General features: G+C 41.8%; 1 protein-coding gene across 6 annotated transcripts in view; it reads right to left on the minus strand.

Moving 5' to 3' along the window:
• Nucleotides 1-20,667, minus strand: part of atp8a1 (ATPase phospholipid transporting 8A1) — a 108,995-nt gene that overhangs the window by 38,126 nt on the left and 50,202 nt on the right. For 4 of the 6 annotated variants that reach the window (XR_013093789.1, XM_014412626.3, XM_076875816.1 and 1 more), the window contains exons 15-24: nucleotides 19,320-19,364; nucleotides 15,946-16,018; nucleotides 12,298-12,403; nucleotides 10,362-10,444; nucleotides 9,575-9,624; nucleotides 9,206-9,275; nucleotides 8,313-8,397; nucleotides 5,870-6,009; nucleotides 3,942-4,080; nucleotides 1,211-1,275 (exon numbers count right to left, since the gene is read on the minus strand). Coding sequence is in view for 5 of the 6 variants with exons in the window: in XM_014412626.3 (XP_014268112.1) it covers nucleotides 1,211-1,275; nucleotides 3,942-4,080; nucleotides 5,870-6,009; nucleotides 8,313-8,397; nucleotides 9,206-9,275; nucleotides 9,575-9,624; nucleotides 10,362-10,444; nucleotides 12,298-12,403; nucleotides 15,946-16,018; nucleotides 19,320-19,364 (856 nt within the window). In the remaining variant the exon portion in view is untranslated. The remainder of the gene's footprint in view (nucleotides 1-1,210; nucleotides 1,276-3,941; nucleotides 4,081-5,869; nucleotides 6,010-8,312; nucleotides 8,398-9,205; nucleotides 9,276-9,574; nucleotides 9,625-10,361; nucleotides 10,445-12,297; nucleotides 12,404-15,945; nucleotides 16,019-19,319; nucleotides 19,365-20,667) is intronic. The other 2 variants (XM_076875819.1, XM_014412630.3) reach the window with 1 other exon arrangement.

Here is a 20,667-nt window from a genome sequence, read left to right on the forward strand (position 1 = left end):
ACACCCTGACTAGAAGGCAAAGCTTTTCAGAATGACCTAATCCTAACTTAGAGACAGCATTTTACTGCAAGGATTTCACTTCATGTAACATTTAACACAGGGAATGTCAGAAACTGTGTCCTTCCTTTGATAATTGTTTCTAAACACTGCAAAGAAGCAAGACATGCCTCAAGGACTCAGAACTACCAGCTCTGCTGCCTGGTCCTCTGTTCACTGTTCCTCCTCAGTGTTGTTGGAGAGATTTTTAACAAACTGCCTTATGTAAGCATCTGCTCAAGCACAGCAGAATGGGAGCTGACATTTCAAAGTGCTGGTTCGTGAGCTTTATGAATGCACCAACCCCGACTTTCTGCCTCAACTTCATTTATCACGCCTAACGACCGGCTGACAGAGTGAAGGCCGTCCGTCATCACCCCCAAACAGCCCCCCGCCCCGCTTTCCACTCCTTCATTCCCTCCTTCTCGCCATCCCCCCCCCTTCTGTGTCCGACAAGCTAAACACAGCACGTTTCTCCTCCATCTGTGGCTCCTGTGCTCGGCAGCTTTCTCCTGTTGGAAGTGCAGGGACTTGCCCTTTTCAGTCTTAGAAACAACAGACAAGGCTCTCCTGCTGTGGGGTCGACAGACTTCTCTGTTGGGTGTCTTAAAGAGGTTAAATGCAGAATCTGGGAAGTTGTGAGGACCTTATGAGGAAGACTCCCTGTAGCCTCATCATTTTAGTTTGGAGATTTTCTGGTTTTCATGGGGACGGGGTGAGGTCATGAGGGACAGATGTTTTTATCTTAGTAAGTTCTTTAACTTCTGTACTGTTTTCCACGTACAAGAACTGTTGATCAGTGTTGGTTACTGTCCGATATTCTGATAAATCTGAAGCCCAAATGATCCATATTTGTTATTTCACTTCATAAAAACATACTTTAAAGGCTTTTAGTTCATGTTGATCTCTGACAATAACACTGCTTTACTAGATGTATCCAACACTCATACTGATATGCTGGAATTAGAGTCACGAGCCAAATGGCAAATACATTAGTATTATTTTTAACACAGTAATGGAAAAACGAAATCATGCTTTAAATTACATTTTGAATGAAGTCGTTTTAGAACAGCCGTGCTCATGGATTTTGTGAAACAACTGTGAGTTTTATGTGTTCTGATTCCCCGTTCCAGAGAAGTTTGATTTATGGATAAACAAAATCTCGTATACTTACATCCAAAGTGTCTTCATTGATCACAATCATGCCCATGTTCTTCGTCAGCAATTTGCAGGAATGTCCTGCAAAAAAACAAAACAAAAAAAAATCTTAAGCACTGCAAAAATATAGAGCAGATAAAATACATAAAACTTTTAATTAATCCAATTTTACTCTCATAAAATTATAGTTGCCTTAAATGTAAAGAGTCCAGTTAGCTCATCCCAAACCTGCATCCACATGCAAATATTAAATATATAAAACCCAGAAGAATCAAATAAACAACGTTTAAAGGGATCCAATTAAAATTTTACAGCTCAAAGCAAGTGTCTCAGCACATGACTAATGAGTTTGGTTTACAAGAGTTTGTCAGTTTCCTGTTTTAATAGGCAGTTACAACTCCGAGTTACCCAACATGGCTCTCTAGGGAGCGTTTCCCTCAGCTTTTGGCGGGGACAGATGCTCGGGGTCACCAGCAAGGTGGTAGAGGGCGCCTCCCATTGGGGAAAACAGAAATATTTCATGAACCAAGACTGAAGCCTTCAGTTCAGTGCTGTGGCTGTATGAAAAGGGCTGCCATCTGCGGCCATAACCACATAAATATTTGTGGGCTTCTGCACTTTGCTTCTGTCTGGAAAGGGATTTTAGTTTCTTTAAGGGGGTTACCACAAAGCCTCTGTTTTGTGAACATATGGGTAGCATTCTCTGAGTGAAACTTAGACAACACAAAACACATAGCCGAAGAATAGTGCACCCACAGTATGCACAAACGCACACACATATGTACGTACAGAGGAAATGAGCAAATTTCACCTCCAGAGTCAAAACCAAACAGGGCTGGGGTCTGGCAGATTGTTAAGTGCAAAGGTGCAAACGTCCAAAGATTTGCCAATGTGTGCAAAACGTCTCCCCATCTGGACGCAGCCTCTCTCGGTCACTCCCTTCCCCCTTGTCAATACTGCCTTCCATTTAATATGTTTACCTTTAGCTCGTTTGACTTTTCTCTCTCTTTTTTTTAATGTCACCAAAGTTAAATTCCTGGCTTTCCCATCTCAGGCAGAACCAAACACCGCTCCCACAGGATTTGAGGAATGTGTAACAATGACACTTGTGTCAGGCTAATCTGGAATTTCGCCTCGGGAGCAACAATTAGAAATACAAACTTTAGCCGCGAAAGCCACTCAAAGGGGGTAACATGCTGACTGGGATTTTGAGAAGAAGAATGGGGCTTGAAATTATTGTAAAATGACAGGAAGAGGAACAGGTCAACATAATGGGGGCTCAGGGGCTCAGATAAGGGATGGTGTTTACGTTTTGGTCCCTCTCTGCTTAAGGACACAATGCACCCTCCAGCCACACTTAACTGAATGTTAGCAAAGCGAACACTGTTTCCCTAACTGATCGGCTGGCTCTTTCCTTTTAGTAAATTCTGGCTCTTACCTGCCTTGAGAGTTACGTGCACACAGACTCCTCTCAGCTAGCAGCTCATAGCAGCGAGAGCGTGTTAAGAGCAAACATTGCTCTTTTGTCAAACAGCCTAAAAGCATCAGAGTCGTTTCTTTATCGTATGTCATTATACTTCAGGTTTAGGGACACACTAGATTTAGGACAACCACTTCAGAGCTTCAAATCAGCACACCTGTATGCTTTACAAATAAGAATATTATTGCATTAACAAAGATTTCATTTAATGAGCATGCCAGTATTATGTGCCAAAAGTGGCACTTGGGTGGTTTCGGCCACCTCCAAATGTTAAATAATGTCCTGGCCTGAATTCAGGTGTCTGATTTGGCTAAAGGTGCACCATAAACTCTGCCAACTGGTATCATCTTTCAGTGAGGAAAGTAGTAAAAAAATAAAGTAAATATTAAGCAGAATTTTTACAGAGCAACCCAGTCAAAAGGCGAACCTGTAAAAATACTTCCAGTGAGCATGGGCTTCTGCTGCCTCACATCTGGGCACAGTGGGTACAAAGGGCTGATTCAGTGAGCAGCAGGAGCAGCAGGAGCAGCCACAAACGGAGGTACTTTTGATATCTGTTTTTTCTGACCTCCGTGTTACCTGGCTGACTGTATTCAAGGTCGATCCATTTGTTTGATTTGCCCACGTCTAGCGCAGAACGAAGAAGAATACAAACCCAAACGGACAACCAGCGTTAGGCATTCACCTTTCTGATAATATCTGCCTCTGGGGCACCTAGATACGTGAGACGTGCCTGCTTGTGTACATATGCGTGTTATTTATTTCATGTCAGTGCAGGGTGCTCATACATCATCTGGCATTCTGCGACGCATGCTTTCACTAGATATGTGTGACAGAGAAACATTCAGCTTGTCAGCTGTTTGTCTTTCTGGGTGAAGGATGACTGGAGTACCTGTAAGAGGCTGGCATGCACTTTAGCACAGAAAAAAACATCAGGCTTGCCAGGGACTTTCCTTTTGGTATGAGACCTCGTACACAAATAAGGTTAAAGTGCATCGTGAAGCACAAACAAGAAGGAAAATAGCTATTGTTGCTTTTGCATAACAGGGGAACTCAATCTTAGCAATGTCAGCTGCATCAGTCTGCTTTTTGGCAGTTTGGCAGCCTTGAAGTAGGCTTCCTTTGGTGTGACTGATATCTGACCTTTATGTTGTGCCCCATTTCTGGTAAAAATACTAATAATTGTACCAATAAAACCACACGACACAGCAGAATTCACATAGAAATAAAGCTCGGAAAGCATCCGGTCATAAATGCTGCTGCTTACCAATATTGATGGCTGTTTCCTGTTTGTCCCCAGTCAGGATCCAGATCTTTATGTCGGCCTTCATTAGAGTCTCGATGGTCTCCGGCACTTTATCCTGGAGCTTATCCTCTATCGCGGTGGCGCCCAGGAGCTGCAGGTTCTGCACCAAAGAAAGTCAGTAAACAAGTCAGTTAGTGAGGATCATAACACAGGAAGGCCTTTAAATCGTCAGGTGTCAGGCAAACATCTGAGCCGGGATAGTGTCACTCACTCAGTCGAGTTTTTCCCCTCATCAGCCGCTCTTGTTTGTCACCAAGTAAAAACCGCGGCGGTGGACTTAAGGGGTTTTGGATCCGTTACTGTGCCCCTGCATCTGTGTTTGCATCTATAGACACGCTCTCTGCCACACAAGCACACCCACAAAATGCAGCTGCTGTTTTTTCCCCAGGAAACTCTGTGTTGCTCTGTGGCTGGCTGTGGGCTTGTATGGGCACATCACAGGGCCAAAGGTTTGACAAGAGCCAGGGGTAGAGGGGAGACAGGAGCCAGCAGCAGAGGAAAGGCTCTGGAAGCTCTTTAAGTTGTGACCTGAGCCTTACTGCCTGGACGTCTGTAGGTCTGTCCACGCTAATCACTGGGAACCACACAGCCCGGAAAACTATGCCTGGGAAAGACCATGACTGGATGTGCCAAACTTTCTTTTGCCTTTTCATCGTAAGCCTTTCATTTCTTTCTATGGCTGCTGTTAAAAGCACTCTTTGTAAATTATGATACAAGTACCAGTTGAATCAGGGAGAAACGGGATCATAGTCAGTATGTTGCTGGTAGAGTCTGTCCAGTATATGTAGCTTAAGTTTCCACTGGGACAAAGACTCGTATGAATTCACCACTACTGCTTCTAATATGTTAAAAAGGGGAAATAAAGTTCTGAATTTCCACAGTGGAGCTAGAGCAGCTTACTTTGCACTGACAAACAGTAAACAATAAATACACTTGTACTTAGATTAGTCAGGGATCATAAAAAGTATCCCCTGCAATAGACCAGCGAGAAATAAATGGGGAAAAATAATGAAGAATTAGATATTAAACAGCTAAAACAGCGTATCAATACAAAACAATTGTTTTTTAAAAGAACAATCAGGATCAAATAGGAAGATTTTCCCACATAATATGTAATCAGCATTTTAGTTAAGAAATGATGAGAAGGAGAAACTTCGGACACACTGCAGGAATGCCTCCATCCTTAACATTTCACTATAACTCCACTGTGCCCCCCTGTGGCATTACTGTGTGCATTTTTAAGTGTGGGTGGCCCTAACCCTGGCCCAATCACAATCACCCTTTGGTCATCTAGTCCTCCAAAGGCTACCTCTTCATCCCAAAAGAAACAGGAGACCTTACCTCCCCTAACTGCAGAAACAGAGGGGTGGGACCGAGGGAAGGGAATTGGGGTTGGGCCGCAGTGCCACGCTCTGCTCATTTGGCAACGCGCATTAAATTTTTCTCTCTGAAAGCTTTTATGTTTATTTCATGATTGATTGCCCCCATTTGTTTTGGGCAGCCAGGAGCAGCCAGGAGCAGCCATGACGAACCTGCCAAGTGGCTGATTTACTCTGTGGCTTCCTGTGTTTGACTAACGCTTCCACACAGACCCACCTCACAGAAAACCAACTCTACCTGCTGGTGAAACGTATAAAAACACACACGAGTTTGAACTTTTGCAGGTTTCCAGACGTTATTTCATTTTCCCCACTAGTTACACTTCAGCTCAAGGCCAGTCTGACTTTTCACAAGTTTTGTTCCTATAAAATCCTCCGCATTAAGAAATTGCCGCATTTAACCAGATGAAAAGCTTTGTGCTGCTTGTCAGTCAAACTGGATTCTGCAATTAAAAATAGCCCTTTCAGAAAAACCGACAGTGCACACAAACAGGATGTCGCTTAACAAACCTTCTCTATCAGTTCGTAGCTCTCCTCCAGTTTTAAGGCTCTGTTCTGCAGGGAGGTGCAGGCTCTGTGGTGGATCTCCAACCACTGCTGATAGGACGATTCACTGATGTCTGCCACCGCAAAGCACAGAGTGCGCAGGCCTACAAGATTAAAAGCAGCATCGCAACATTTGGGTCAAATGTCATAGTTCTGACTGTTTAACATTACAAAACAAAGCTTGTGCTCTGCAATCACTGTTAAACGTGTTACACAGATAGACCCAGTCCAATGAAAACACTGCTACTTAAGTCAGCTATATTTCTGACCATATTAATCAATACAATACGCAGCATGAACGGTAACTCCAGCAAAATAACCATCGGATTTAGATTTGAATCTTGCATCCGAAGCAGGTTATTCAGACACCATTACTGTATTACTTTACCTATTCAGAGTATAAATTTGCTTAAAGTCCATTCTTCATATTTTGGGGGGTAAATAAAAGGTACTAAAGGGTTACTGACATACGCTAAATAGGAGCTGAGAAAAGCAGCAGCTGTCTTTGTTGAACAAAGTGCTTCAGCTTAGTACGGTCAATTTTCGAATCAACTGATAACGTCATGGTAACTTCCCCAGTTACAAACTTTGATTAACAGTTATTTTTATGTATTACATTTAATAAAATTATGTTTAAAAATGTCATTAAAGTCAATTAAATTCAAAATTCAGATCAGCTATCTTAGCATACGAAAAAATAAGAGCATTTCCAACAAAACGTTTCAGTTTTTATTTTCTGAAATGTTCTGTTATTGAAATGTTTATCTATTACTTATTTACTGTAGTATGAATGGCCATGTCAGGAGGAGAAGCTATAAAACTTTTGATAATACAGTCCAATTCCGGCTCGCCGGCTATACGTCTGACACCCCTGCCTTAAAAATTGGAAATGAAGGCGAACAGACCCTTTTGGTCCATGAAGATGTTTTACCTCTAATTTAAGAAGCTTCTTCAGCTCTATAAACTGATGGCGAGACCCCACTGGTGGGATTGCCCCCTGGAGTCACTGACCCACCTTGTAATCACGTGAGACATAAAGGATCATGTAAGCAAAAGTCTGAATCAAGGCGTGGCTCATTGTGCAAAAGGGCCCTTTTCATCATGTGATTTATTAAGGTCACAAAGGTTCACTTGGGTTGACAAGACCCAAATACCAAATATGAAGCGCAATTCAGTGAGGAACACAATCTAGGAGAATCATCTCGACAGGACACTCAGCTGTACGTATGCATCCTAAAGGAGAAAGGTCACTCTTTCAGGCTGTTTGGGAGAAGCGCAAAGGAGGTCATCGACACCAAATATGAACGACTATCATTGAACAAAGGTGGTGGCAACTGGCACCAGCTCCCTTTATCACTTCATGAAATCCCTGTTCACACCTTGAACCATGTGACCTGAACAAATCACATGATAGGGGGCGGGGTCTCAGGACCTTGGCCTCTGACAGGAGGGTAATGACCCACACCTAAATTCACACCTCGGCTCATGTGACTCTTAACAACTCACATTACAGGGTGGTTCAGTGACTCCCACGACCACTTTCGAGCACATAACACCACCAGGTCTGTAAAATGACTCTCCAGCAATTTACAGAACTGAAGAAGCCTCTAGAATGGGAGGTGAAAATCTCTGTGAACCACAAAGGAGTCCAGTTGCCTTCATTTCCAGCACTTAAGAGTACCTTGACCTGGTTGACTGAGAACCTACACAGATGCATGAATAAAGTACTCTGTAAAAACCTTTAATGTACAGGAAAGAACAGATGCTTGGGAGAGTTGTGACTCGATACGTTCCAGATATTTTTACTAGAATTTAATAAGAATAACTAATAGATGGCAGAATGACATTTCCACAGTTGGTTACCCACATTAAGACATGTTTTATGTCTAAATATTTGATTGAGGTATTGTCTCATTTGGATTAATTTGCACTTTAAATGAGACAAATGTCCAAGACACTGACTAAAGAATTCTAGTCTGAAAGATGTTATGGGATCAAAATGGCAAAAGCGAGCAGCAGATAAAGTAGGTTTTCATCTGTAGTATCTCCACTTGGACTGGGAATTACTGGGCCTGAAGATCCTCACAATCTGTCCTGGATGCTAAATTTAGCACACATCAAATATTCCTAATGACATCATTTTGCTGGTGTCTCACAAGGGGGCAGTATGATCGTAGAACAAGAAGCAGAGTATGTGGTGCAGTTTCCTTCAGGTCAACAGCCTTGTGTTAAAATTACAGCAGAATATTCCCACTAGAAGGAAATTTCCATTAAATAATGCATGAGAGGAAAGGCTCTCAGGAAGAGGAAGTTTGTTTACTTCTGTCCAGAGATGACGCAGGGATGTACAGCATCCTGAAAAGACACATTATTGTTGGCAGACAGGGGGCGATGTTAGTCCACTCACCTTCAGTGGCAAACTGCTCCAGGTGCTTCAATGTGATCTCTTTGTACCTAGAGCTGTCTGCCAGGCGGTCATAGATCACTGTGTCCTGAAGGGAAACAAACACTCACTGGTTACTGACACCCAGAGAGGAAAGAAAGGAACCACCTGGACTTGTGCTGCTTTGCAAATGTGGGTCTAAGGCTGTATGCGGCCCATGTAGAAGCACTTCATGTTCCTACTCAGATAACTCCAGCTATTTGTATTAAAAAAGAGATATACATTTGGAGAAGCCTGATCTGGGAACTCAAGACTTTTGGTGCAGCCATATATCTGGACTAAGAGTAACCAGTTCCATCCACGGGTTATTGTTTATAGATGAATGGAAAAAAGCTCGTTAAAAGATGAATCATCATCGGATGAAAACAAATGCTTTCTGTCGTCTGGTGGTTCAGTACAATCCAGTTTTCTTGTGACCAAAACCTACTCAAACCCAAATAGCCAATAGAGCGCTGACTACAAACAGACACCAGAACGCTTCCGCTATCTCGTCCCTTCTCCACAGATTAGGGGTGCTGCAATAACTATGTAACATTTAAAAATAAAATATTGATGTTGTGTTATACTGTGCAATTTGTACTTCTGCTCTCACTTTTGTATTATATTCACAGCACAAAATTGTTGCAATCCAGGAAATTGTAGATCCGATTAAATCTTACTGAGGATTAAATGTAGTCTGGCCATAACGTTTATTTGTTATTTGGCAGAGATGTGTGAAATGTGGTGATCTTGCTTCATCCTGTCACCCAATGAAAAGATTTCCTGACATGAGCGAGAGGCAATAAGGAGAGAAGAGCGTTTCGGCGATGATGGTGATGACCTGTCACGCGTTGCTATGGAGAGAGACAGACACTCACAGCTCCTTTGCAGTAGAGGCGGATCTTCCCAGATGGGGTGCGCATGATGACTGACATCCTCTTCCTTGCGCTAAGCGATAAAAAAAGCCAAGAGAGAGTGAGAGGGCAGAAGGAGGTGGAATAAGGAGAGAAATAACAGCAGTGTGTTACCACAATGCTAAAGTAATGCATGGTTTGAGCTAGCACATGATTACTGAAAACAAAGAGTGGGTAACAAGATAACCATGTGACCACAGTGGGGTTAACTAGGATTAATTAGTTAATTAATGATGATGCTACTGAGGCTCAAACAGAAAACTCTATAGTAAAAGACTGTTAAATAAGGCATGCTGATGGTGTATATGCATAATAAAAACATAATAACTGTACCTTGTAAACTCCAGCACATGAAGCAGTTCATATCGTTCCTCTGTTCCAACCTGAATTGAAAGAGACGTGAGCGTTAACGTAATTCAGAAGGAGACACTTCAACCTCAGTCTTCTGAGACAAGTTATCTTAAGTAGCACAGCCAAGCCTGCCATCCTCCTCCAATCAGCTTTAATTGCACTTAAATGTGTTTATCAGTTGCTTGCACTGAGCCGATGGAAGGAGAATAACAAGGTAAAATTCAATTAACTTTCTTAATTGTGGACACTGCTAGGTACAAGACAGAGTGATTAAAGTAGATGCTGAGAGCTTTAGAAGGTCTAATAAAGATTAAGAAATTGGACAAACGTCTAGGAGACGAGATGTTCGACCAAAAAGGGGCGAAAAAAAGAGAGGAAATGGCTCTGGCCTTTCAGCCTCAGGCTCTTTGAGTGCAATCATCAGGTTAGCCAATTAGGAGAACAACAGGAGGAGTGACCCGAGCGTTGGAGAGGACACACTGCATCAACTCAGGATATAATCACGGCAAATGTTGTGTTTTTCCATCACTGTGATCCAAGTGGAAAACCACTTTTAGTGTATTTGTTTTAGTTCTGTTTCAAAACATCTGACAAATTTCATGAAGTACTGTGAAATAGACAAGGGGATAGTTTAGTGTTTTTTGGAAATGAACTAGCCTACAGATGGGACTTATTTAGATGCCGACCGGAGCACGATGATGCCAGTATTATAGATTAAGCAGACCTGTAAGGCTGTTTGCCTTTCTTTAACTTGTTTTGTCCAACTTACAATTTCCACAATGACGCTGTCTGGGGTTCGACCAGAGAACACGAAGCCAAGGTTTTGTGCTGCTCTCACTAAAGCGCCTTCATCTGGGGAGCAAAGAAAAATGTTACAGATAAAAACACCTTTACAAATATCCAAGGTAACATTACATTTGAGCCTGGTATTTACCACAGCAGCCATGTTTCACAGTTGCTGCATGAACCTGGTTCAGTACAGTGACTGAAACCTGTGATCCAGCTACCGTGTGCATGGGGATGCTGCAGGGCAAGAAAGAGCTCTCTACTGTTCTTTATAGTTCACTTCACCAGCAGCTCTTTGCAACCACTCTAAAAACCTCAAAGCTTCACATGAACACGACTGTTTGAAGCAATCCAAGCCCCCCAAAAAGTCATTAGCAAAATGAAGATGCAAAGCTTATTTTCGAATCAAAGTGTTCATCAGTTCTCTAATAAACATATTTAAAACGATCGGGATATGTCAACCTATTTGACAAACTGCAGCCGTATGTTTGTACATTATAAACTGACGTCAAATGCTTTTTCCTTTAACCTCCTAGGACCTGCGTCCACATATGTGGACATCACAGTTTGGGTTATTTAGACCAAAATACTCAATTTTGCTCTACAAGGGCCTGATATCCACTTACGAGGACGTTATGCTGCTACTGTTCTATCAACATTTTAAACAAATATCCTCAGATGTGGCTCTGATTTTTCTTAGAAACAAAAATAAGGTAAAAATAAAAAATCTGGTAATTCTTTGTGTTTACATTCATCGGGCCCCAATCAGCCCAAATATCAAAGAGAAATTAAAAATGCTGCCGTGGAAGAGTTCGGGTCTTAGGAGGTTAAACCTGCTGGTCTCTTCAGAAATCTGCATTATTTTCAGGACACATAACTACTGCTGTTAAGAGCAATCTCTATGCATTAACGCTAAAACCTATTCTTAGAGTCTCTGTGGTGGATTTCACCTCATCTGATGTTTGTCATGGTGGCAACTTTGATGTTTAGAAATATGTTATGTGTTTAACTTCCTGATTGACAGCTGTCTCAGTCTGTTAAGTTCACCCGTGGATGTGATAGACTGAAGAATGCATTTTGTAAACAGCTGATTTCATTTTATAATATGATTCCTGGCTCGTGTGTGCGCTGATGATTACATAAACGTCTTTATGAAATACTGGAGCCCGGAGGCTGTAGTGGTGTGTTCCATTTGCTGTGACACAAAGGTCGCTAGATGGAAAATTAAATACTACAACAAAGAGAAATATCAAGGACACACAAGACCATTTATGCAGAGCACCTGGAACCAGATCCAGACACAGCTGCACAACTAGCCATTTAAAATCTGCTCTTTTCGACATGCAGTTTTGAACCTACTTGTACAGGAGAGGTGTAGCATTACACAGAAACGTGTCACTGGGCAAAATCAAAGGAAGGAAAGGAGAAGTTTTGCAACTCTCACACTTGTCTTTGACACCGTTAAATCACAGCAACATGTGTTGCGAGAGCTAGTTCTTTTCTATTTTTAGCTGCTGTTAGGATGCATGTGTTAAGACGACAGCTAAGCTTACACTGTGCCATCAAAGGGCGCAGGCGTGCTGTCCCATTATATATCAGTGAACAATAGATTTTGGTATTAAAGAATTATTTGTATATTTGCACTGTCTTAGTGAAATCCTTTGTCCATGTCTTCAGTTGTAATGATTATCACTGTAGATTCATTCTGCAGAATCTGTAGCTTCATTTTTTTCATTGGTTTTACAGTTTGATGATTAACGACTACAAACGTTGAAAATGAAAATCTGACAACATGCTACGTCACAAACAACGTCAGAATCAAGAAGAAGTCTGGTAAATTTTGACGATCTTAAATTACTGTGTGTGAACAGACACACACTGTAATAACATTGTGTATTCCACTTAAAAGTGGGATATACCTGGAGATGCAGCTTGGTAGATGATTTTCCCATCCATGCGTTCAGGGACTGCAGTGTGACAGATGGCCATCATGGTCATGAACTCCAGGATAACAGCAGCTGTAGGCTACAGGAAGAAGAAGGGGCACTTTGACTTTTAATGTTCTTTCATAAAACATGTAACAGAAGCAAAACAGCTACGGTATTGTAGGAAGAGACAGCAAGGACAGAGAGTGCACACCGACAGAGCATAATCAACCTGCAGCCGACGTACACAACCTGCTACAGCAGCCGCTACAAATGTGACAGACAGCTTCTATTAATACTAGTATGCACTGCAGACTCCAGTGACCTGTCTGCTGGAGCATTTATTTAAAGTTTTATAAAACCAGACCAAATAAGTTTGCTGCATCATGAGCACAATAGAGCACAAAAAACAACTTTACTCTCAGTTCTTTTGAACTGCCGTTCAGGTACATTCCTGTTTGCAAACTATAATCACAAATCTACACTTAACTGCTGGCAGAATTATATCTAAACACAAAGACTGCAACTTACACAGGAGAACTCTAATCCTGAACAGGTACCATTATTAATTGCAGCTCTGACACTTGATGAATTTCCTTCACTTCGTGTAGCGCCCAAAGATTTATGACTCCATTTGTTTCAAAGCCAGTCTAAGCTTTGTCAAACTCTGAAATACATGTGGCTTCAGTACTCAGTAGTCAAGCGTGGAGAGGCTAATGACTGTGGATAACGAGCCAAGAGGATCCCACAGAAACTGCCAGCTGCTGACAGACTCATGCCTCCTCATCCAGTAGAAATGTGCTTCATTTAATGAAAGAAGGCCTAACCTATACACTGAGGCATTGTACATTAATGAAGGGAACAGTATGACTAACTTGCCACGGGACAGACCTAGACAGGCATCTGCTGAGGCTGGAGGACCACCGGCTTGCAGTGACCGACTACAGCCAAGACAGTAATATAAGCAGCCTGCAGGGCTGCAGCAGACCTGTATAATACAGCAACAGCACACACAGCAGCCTGGCGGCAAACGTTTGTTAGCAGTGAGTTTAATACCAGCCAATGAATTATGAATATAGGTCTCACGAACCTGTAGTAACACAAAGAACATAAAAGCCTAAGAGTGAGGACATGCTTTCTTTTCAAGTGCAGAGATTTTGCACTCTCTCACCTCCTTAATGGGAAATCTGAGGGTTAATATCAGATGCAGGTTTAAATAATACTGGAGTACTGGTGTAAGATAGCTCAAAAGTGCATGTTTTCACTCCCATCTCAAACAAAAGGCTGCAGCCTCACGCAGAGTATTATTAAATTTGTTCTTTCTGTTGTGAAGAGAGGAACAAAGGATCACATGAATGAAGGGGGGAGGGGTGACAAATTAAAAGTGCCTCTTCCAACACATCGAGTCTATTACAGTCCAGGTGGCTAAGAGAGGCCTCCCTGCCTCCAAGCAGCATGATAACCTGGCCTGGGTTGACGGGTATCCTCTGAAAGACAGGACAGTATGTGTGTGAGTGCGTACACCTGTGTGTGATTGAGTGAGGACATGTTTTCTTTTAAAGAGCAGGTATTTTGGACAGCTCTCACACCCTTACTGGGATGAGGGTTAATGTCTGATGCAGGTTTAAGGCTAAAAGCAGGTCTTTGTTAATTGCTCTTTAAGGGATGGGATCTTTTCATTAAGACTGCTGTCATGGAAACCCAATGACAATAATGGGATTGTCATTGGGAGGTTACTGTGCCACACCAAGTCCAGCCAATAATCACTGTAAAACCCCAACATGCTGCATTTACACTTCCCTCCCGGCCTGCTTTAAAGATGCTAGCAGACAGACGTTTGATTGGGTAAAGTTCATGACACCGACTCCTCCTCTCAGAAGAAAAGCACACGTCTGACAGCAAGACATCGAGGGTGGTGGTAAACTAGGCAGACAGTACAGACATCTGAACTTTGTTCTGCTGACACAATTAGATGTGACAGGAAATACTGTGCTGCCAGCTACCACCCCAAATAACTTCTGGGTAACCTGTGTCACAGCAGCAGTGATAGACACTCATCGCTTCAGACACAGCCCGTGTGGGAAAAAGTTTAAGGGGGAGGAGAAAATGAAGAAGCCATTGAAACTCTGTGGGTGAGGACCATGTCCAGGGAAGATGAAAAGCACCAGAGGGGGTGCTTATTTCTGTCAACACTCTTAATTCCCCTCTCCTTAGTAATGTTCATGCAAGAAGCACTCTGAAGGCCATAAGAAGAAGCGCTTGTACCAGGAGAATATCGACTGTTACGTCAAATGCATCGCTTCATTCAGCAGCTCCAGCAGCGATATCTAAGTGAAAGTGAAGCACTGATTGTGCATTAATTAAACCAACGTCTTGAAAGTTTGAGGTGATGTTTAAAAACCTTGATATCGCTTTGGTAATTCAGCTCACTATTACTGAGGGTTACGTGGGGTTAGTATTGTTGAAGTCCTTCTAGAAGCAAGCATGTGCTGCCACCTAGCGAGAGTCGCAAAAAACCTTATTTTGAATAGCTATACACTCACTGACCATTCTGTCAGGTAGAGGGTTGGAGCCCTTTTGCATTCAGAGCGAGGAACTGGAAACATTTCCCTAAGATTTTGGTCCATATTGGAATAGTCTCTTAAATCGCCTTTCTTCCCCATTCTGATGCTCAGTTTGTACTTCAGCAGGTTGTCTTGAGTCTACATGCCTAAAAGCAAATTTGCCATGTGATTGGCCGATATTAGATATTAAACATTTGTTAATGAGGAGCTGAACACGCATACCTAATAAAATAGCCATGAGCATATATATCAACTTTAATGTTGATGATTTGCTTCTACCAAAAACCTTCATAATTTTGAGCATGCCTACAACGTATCAGTTCAAAGGACAGTCTTCTATATGCTAGAAGTTACCTTGAAAAAAATGACTGGGGAAAAAGAAAAAACATACATCTATGATTTATTACCGTCCAGATTATTCGGGCTAAATCGTTACCAAAATGCATGCAAACCCTGGTTTCCAAGCAGCAGTCAGTTATGAACCATAATTACAAACTGGCGAGAGGCTATCAATGTGAGACTGAAGCAGATCTTAGACAAACTCAATGTGTGGAGAGATTCTGCTGTCATAACAAAGCAAACATCACAGTGGGATTACTACTTTCCCTGGGCGGTACTACTGCACCTAATTGGATGTGACATTTTGCCTCCTCCACACCACTCTGCAGCTCAGTGACTCAAACAGCCAATCAATCACCGTTTTCACCCACTGCATGACTACAGGTGGTCATTAGAGCTCCCTTTAAAATCCTGCAAAGGATGGCAAGATAGTAGTGCACCTCACTGCTTTGTCAGAATTGGCTAATCTTGATGCAAAGAAACAGTAATCCACCCCTCAGCATGATTTTAGTCAAACTGATATTAAAAACAATTAAATCCATCAGTTGCCAAATTTGTCTCGTGAGATAATAACATGAGGCATGCGTCACCATTTTAAAGGCACAAAATAAAGCTAAAAAGAGGCTACTTAAAATGCAAAAGACGATATTATGCAAGCACACACAATTAGATCCAAAATCCGTCTTAATTCTGTCCTAAACGGCAGCAGCGGGTGACGGGGAACCTTGACATTACTTACGTGATTACTCTGGAGGTTTTCCAGTAAGCTCGGGTCATTAAATCCTGCCTCGTCTGATGAGTGTGTGCTGTGCCTGGAAAAAGGAGACACTGAAGTCAAAACAACAGAACACGCTGGCATCCTTGAGAGCAACACTGTACAGCACTAAAGTACAGCATGCTGTCCTCAGAGCAGGCACGACTAGCAAAACAACAAAAAACAAAACAAGGATTCTGCTTAGTGATCAAAAGATATTCTGTCAAAACTTAAGATAAAAAGGAGGCAGACTGAACAGTGCTTGTGTACCACTCTTATGTGCTAGAGCCTTGGTGAGACTGCATACAATCCACGGTTTTCATTAACATTTAGAAGAAATGCTCTGAGCTGCCAACCACTGTGCAGCCTCTCAGAGTTCCTGAACGTTACATCGAGCACTAACAGTGTTGTTGCAAAAACCTAAAAACTGGACTAACTAATAATAACTAATTACTGTATCATCATTTAGTCTAGTTTTAACTGAGTAAAAAGTATACATATTAAATGTCCCCACAGGGTCCTGGGACATTTTCAATATAACACAAAATATTCAGCATGATAGATATTTAAAAAATAAAAATCACACCCATCAAAATACACTCACTGGCAACTTTAAGAGCCACCTTCAAAATCTAAGTCCAGTAAATTGAGTGACGTGTGTCTGGACAATACATGCACAAAGTGGACCTACAGCATCACATCCTTTCCACCACCACATATTTTATTCTTGGACTCTACTAAAGTAGCTTTGCATGATTGTGGCTTGGAGTTCCTCTCCATTAAGTACACCCTTTTACTTCTTAAAGTCTTCTTACGGGCTGCCCCTTGCAAACAGAAGGTTGTGGAAGTTCTGCGCTCACAGCTAAAGCTGTGGGACATGATGTAATATCCATAGCAGGGACATCACAGAGGTGAGAGGAACAAAGAACCCTTAATCTGAGTGTTTAGAGCAGTCTGAAGCTTAAGGCGTAGGAGTTTAGAGGTATACCTAATAATTTGGCCAATAAGTGAAATTATAATTTTTTTTTTAACCAACTCATCTTTTCAGCTCTAGAAAAACAAATTTACACGTATACTGGCAGCACACAACAGATCTCACAGCCAGTGCTTTGTGCCAACAATATAGACATTTGCTGAATAAAATATTAAACACAGTGCAGCCAGAATGCAAATGCTGGTCTCCCGGGCTTCAGCCATGGGATGTACAGTGGCACTATTTGGGATGTTGTCCATGCTGGCAGACACAGATCGTGCTTTGACAAAGCAGTGCCCTGAAATATCATTTCCCAAGGAATCCACGCGCATACATTTATTCATTATTCTGTTTGTAAATCTGATCCTCTTTCGTCATTTGCATAAATAAGAAATGCTGTCCCCCTTTTATTTTAATTTCATTTAGAAATTAAACAGCACATGAGGAGCTGCTTACAGTGATAGCAGACAGGCTGAATTTCTGGCAGCTAAAAAAGACCGCATTATTCAAACACTAATCAGGCTCTAATGAATTACTGGAAACCCAATTAGTCTCAAGCCAGAAGTGCTTTTTTTTTTTTTTTTATTTCTGGCAAGATAGAAAATAATCAACAAGTCAAGCAAAACTTCAAAAAATCATTTCTGATAAATGAGAGGAAAGGATGTATTTTTATCCCTGTAACAGTGGCTTAGGGCAGTGATTATGTAGCCACCAGCCACTCGCTGGCTCTCCAGCAGGGATCAATTTATGATTCTGTGATAAATACACCTATAGATCGTGGAGACAGCAGCTTTAGCCATGGCACTGGGGTTTGATAGAAATGTTGCCGAGAATGCCATTAGCAACCATAATTCTTTTTAATCCCACAGGATATGCTGTTCAGATCCCAAAGAGCCAGCAGCCCGCCAGCTAGTAATACTCCATCCACTGCACAGAAAATAGAGCTTTGGAGGGAAGGAAATATGGGGAAAAGACAGAAATGCAATTAAACAGCCGGGCAGGAGTCGATATTGTGTTACCCCTACATAGATGCACTGGAGGCAGGGAAACGTATCACACTTGCATCTTTATTAAAATCTGTCATGGAGAAATAGGAAAACAAAGTCTGTGTTTTTAAAAACCTCCATGAATATAAACAGAGGACTGAAGCCATTTCAGCTAAAAAGGTTTAAGTTTGAACTCTTATATTACAAATACACAACCAATTACAAATGAATGTACGGGAGCTATTCAGCACCCCTTTATATCTGTAAATGACATAAAACACGCACATTCACATGAAGCCCAAATGCATTATTTTTTGTGCCATTATTATTATTTTTAAGCCTATATAGGTAAGAAAGCCGCAACCTTTCTCTATAGTATATCTCGCAATGTCGATTGTCTTGATGAAATTTGCGAGGCACAAGGCCGGGTGAGCGGGACAGTCAGCTATTGATTATCTGCCAGCACACAGAGATCCTGTCACTATGGGAACAAGGGTGCTGGCTATTCGCAGTCAATAACCAGGGACCAGTTCCAGATCAAACCTGCGGCACATCGAGCTGACCCGTTACCGTCAGGAGGAGGAAATAATAAAGCTTGAGGTGCATCAGAGGCGTCGGAATCCTTGTTTCTCTAATCTAGCAGCACATAATAATAAAGAGTCTCTCTTTAGTGAGGGGAAACATAACAATATAATGAGACATGCTTTCACTGAAGCTGCAACATGATGTAAAGTAGCAAGACTCAATATTTTGGCATAATAGCTATTAACAAACAGGCTCCAATCCCCCATGCAAAATGGATGAGACACGCCCATGCTGTTACTGCAGAGCTCAACTCTAGAGCAGATGGCTCTCAGAAGCAGAGCTGTGTGTGTGTGTGTGTGTGTGTGTGTGTGTGTGTGTGTGTGTGTGTGTGTGTGTGTGTGTGTGTGTGTGTGTGTGTGTGTGTGAGAGAGAGAAAGAGAGAGAATAAGTGGGTGTGTCGCTTCCAGCTGAAAAGTTTGATGTCAACTGGGGAAAAGGAGAATATGGTGCACAGCTTCAGCCTCCACACAGCACACGGTAAACGCTGGAAGGCTTTGTCTATCAACCTGCTTTTCTAAACTTGCCTGTGAGAAAGCCACAATTCTGAAATACTCATACAGTTCATTATAAATACTACGACTGCTACTATGTTTGAAGCTGCACATTTACGACAGCAGATACATATTTTGATTCGGGAGCCACAGTCACATACAGCACGTCCCATAATTACTGAACGGACAGAGAAAACAACAAAACAAACACACACTGAGGTATTGTGTTCAAAGTCACCATTTCCACAAGGCAAGGCAGCACTAATACATCACAAAAGCAGGGAGCGAATAAAAACAACCACCATTTCACACCCATCGTCTTACCAGTCGTCCTCTGCAAAACTACCCTCCTCAGCCTCAGGGACGTGACTGTTGGAGCGAAAGTGAGAACAAAAAGCATCTTGTTGACAAAGCATTACGTGAACATGCTGTTGGTAAGTGCAGGCGCAAGGATTTTTGTTAAAATGGGATCGTTTAGGAGGAGTTGGAGCGTGGCAGCTTAGCTAAGGTTCTGTGGTTAGGATGATAGCGTTGATTATAGCGTGTCCTCTAATCACTTATTTGTCTCCAGATTTTTTTACAGTTGTGCAAAATATTCATACTTGACACTTTTTACCAGGAACTACATACAACCAGCAGTCACATATCTTAGCCATTTAAGACCGGAAACACAGAAACACCTATTCCAGCAATGTTCACGGGTAACTTAATGATATATCTTTACATTATACATCGTCTCTTTGTTCTCAAGAAACAGTCTGGCAACATGCTAAAACTCCAAGTTTTCTTCTTTTTTGGGGTTGCTGTAGTGCAAGCCATCAGCTAATGAGAAGTTGGATGTGTTGATCCCTGAATGTTTCCAGCCTGCATGCCTGAATATCCATGGGCAACACACTGAACCCCAAGATGCACCCCGATGCATTGAGAGAAAAGTGCTTATGTGAATGGGTCAGTGAGGCATTGAATTCATACTGACCGCCCAAAAAGGGTAGAAAAGCACTATATGAGAACCTGTCCAATTACAAAACCCATCCTTCTTTGATTTTTTGCAACAATTAATTAAAGAAAATACTTTGGAAAGAAGCCCAACTGTGCTTTTTTCCACTAGTCATCATTTACCTTAGTAAATGTGGAAAATGAAAATTGTTATTTCCGTACATTACAGGTGTTATTTTAGCTGTGATCATTAAGAAGCAAAAGTAAACAAAAAAGGAGACAGCTTTCAGTACCATGCTTTTGTATATCTATTCAAATTGTGCATGATTTGACGGACCGTTCTTCCCCTATTATTTTCATTTTATATGCGGTTGTGGTCAGAAGTGAATGTCATGGTAATTTGGGGTTTTTAGATTTCTTTGTACTGTTATTTGTCAAGGGTGGAATTACTGTAAAACCAAGAACTGGCTGCACAAGTTTGTTTTGGATTTTCTCCAGTCTGCACAGGGACAAAAGCATACACACAACCCCACTCGTATTTGGTTAAATGTTGCTTAATGAAGTTGCTTCTGGCACAATTTTGGTCTTCTGGGCAGAATTGGTAGTTCGTTTAAATTGGTTGGCATCCTGGCACAAAAACAGCTTTTAAAGCCAAACCGAAGATTTTTAATAAGTTTGAGTTTGGGGCTTTGGTAAGGCAAGTCCAGAAGCTTATTGTTAGCCTCATGTGTCCATC

This window comes from Maylandia zebra, linkage group LG2 (assembly GCF_041146795.1).
Source record: "Maylandia zebra isolate NMK-2024a linkage group LG2, Mzebra_GT3a, whole genome shotgun sequence".
NCBI classification, from domain to species: Eukaryota; Metazoa; Chordata; class Actinopteri; order Cichliformes; family Cichlidae; genus Maylandia; species Maylandia zebra.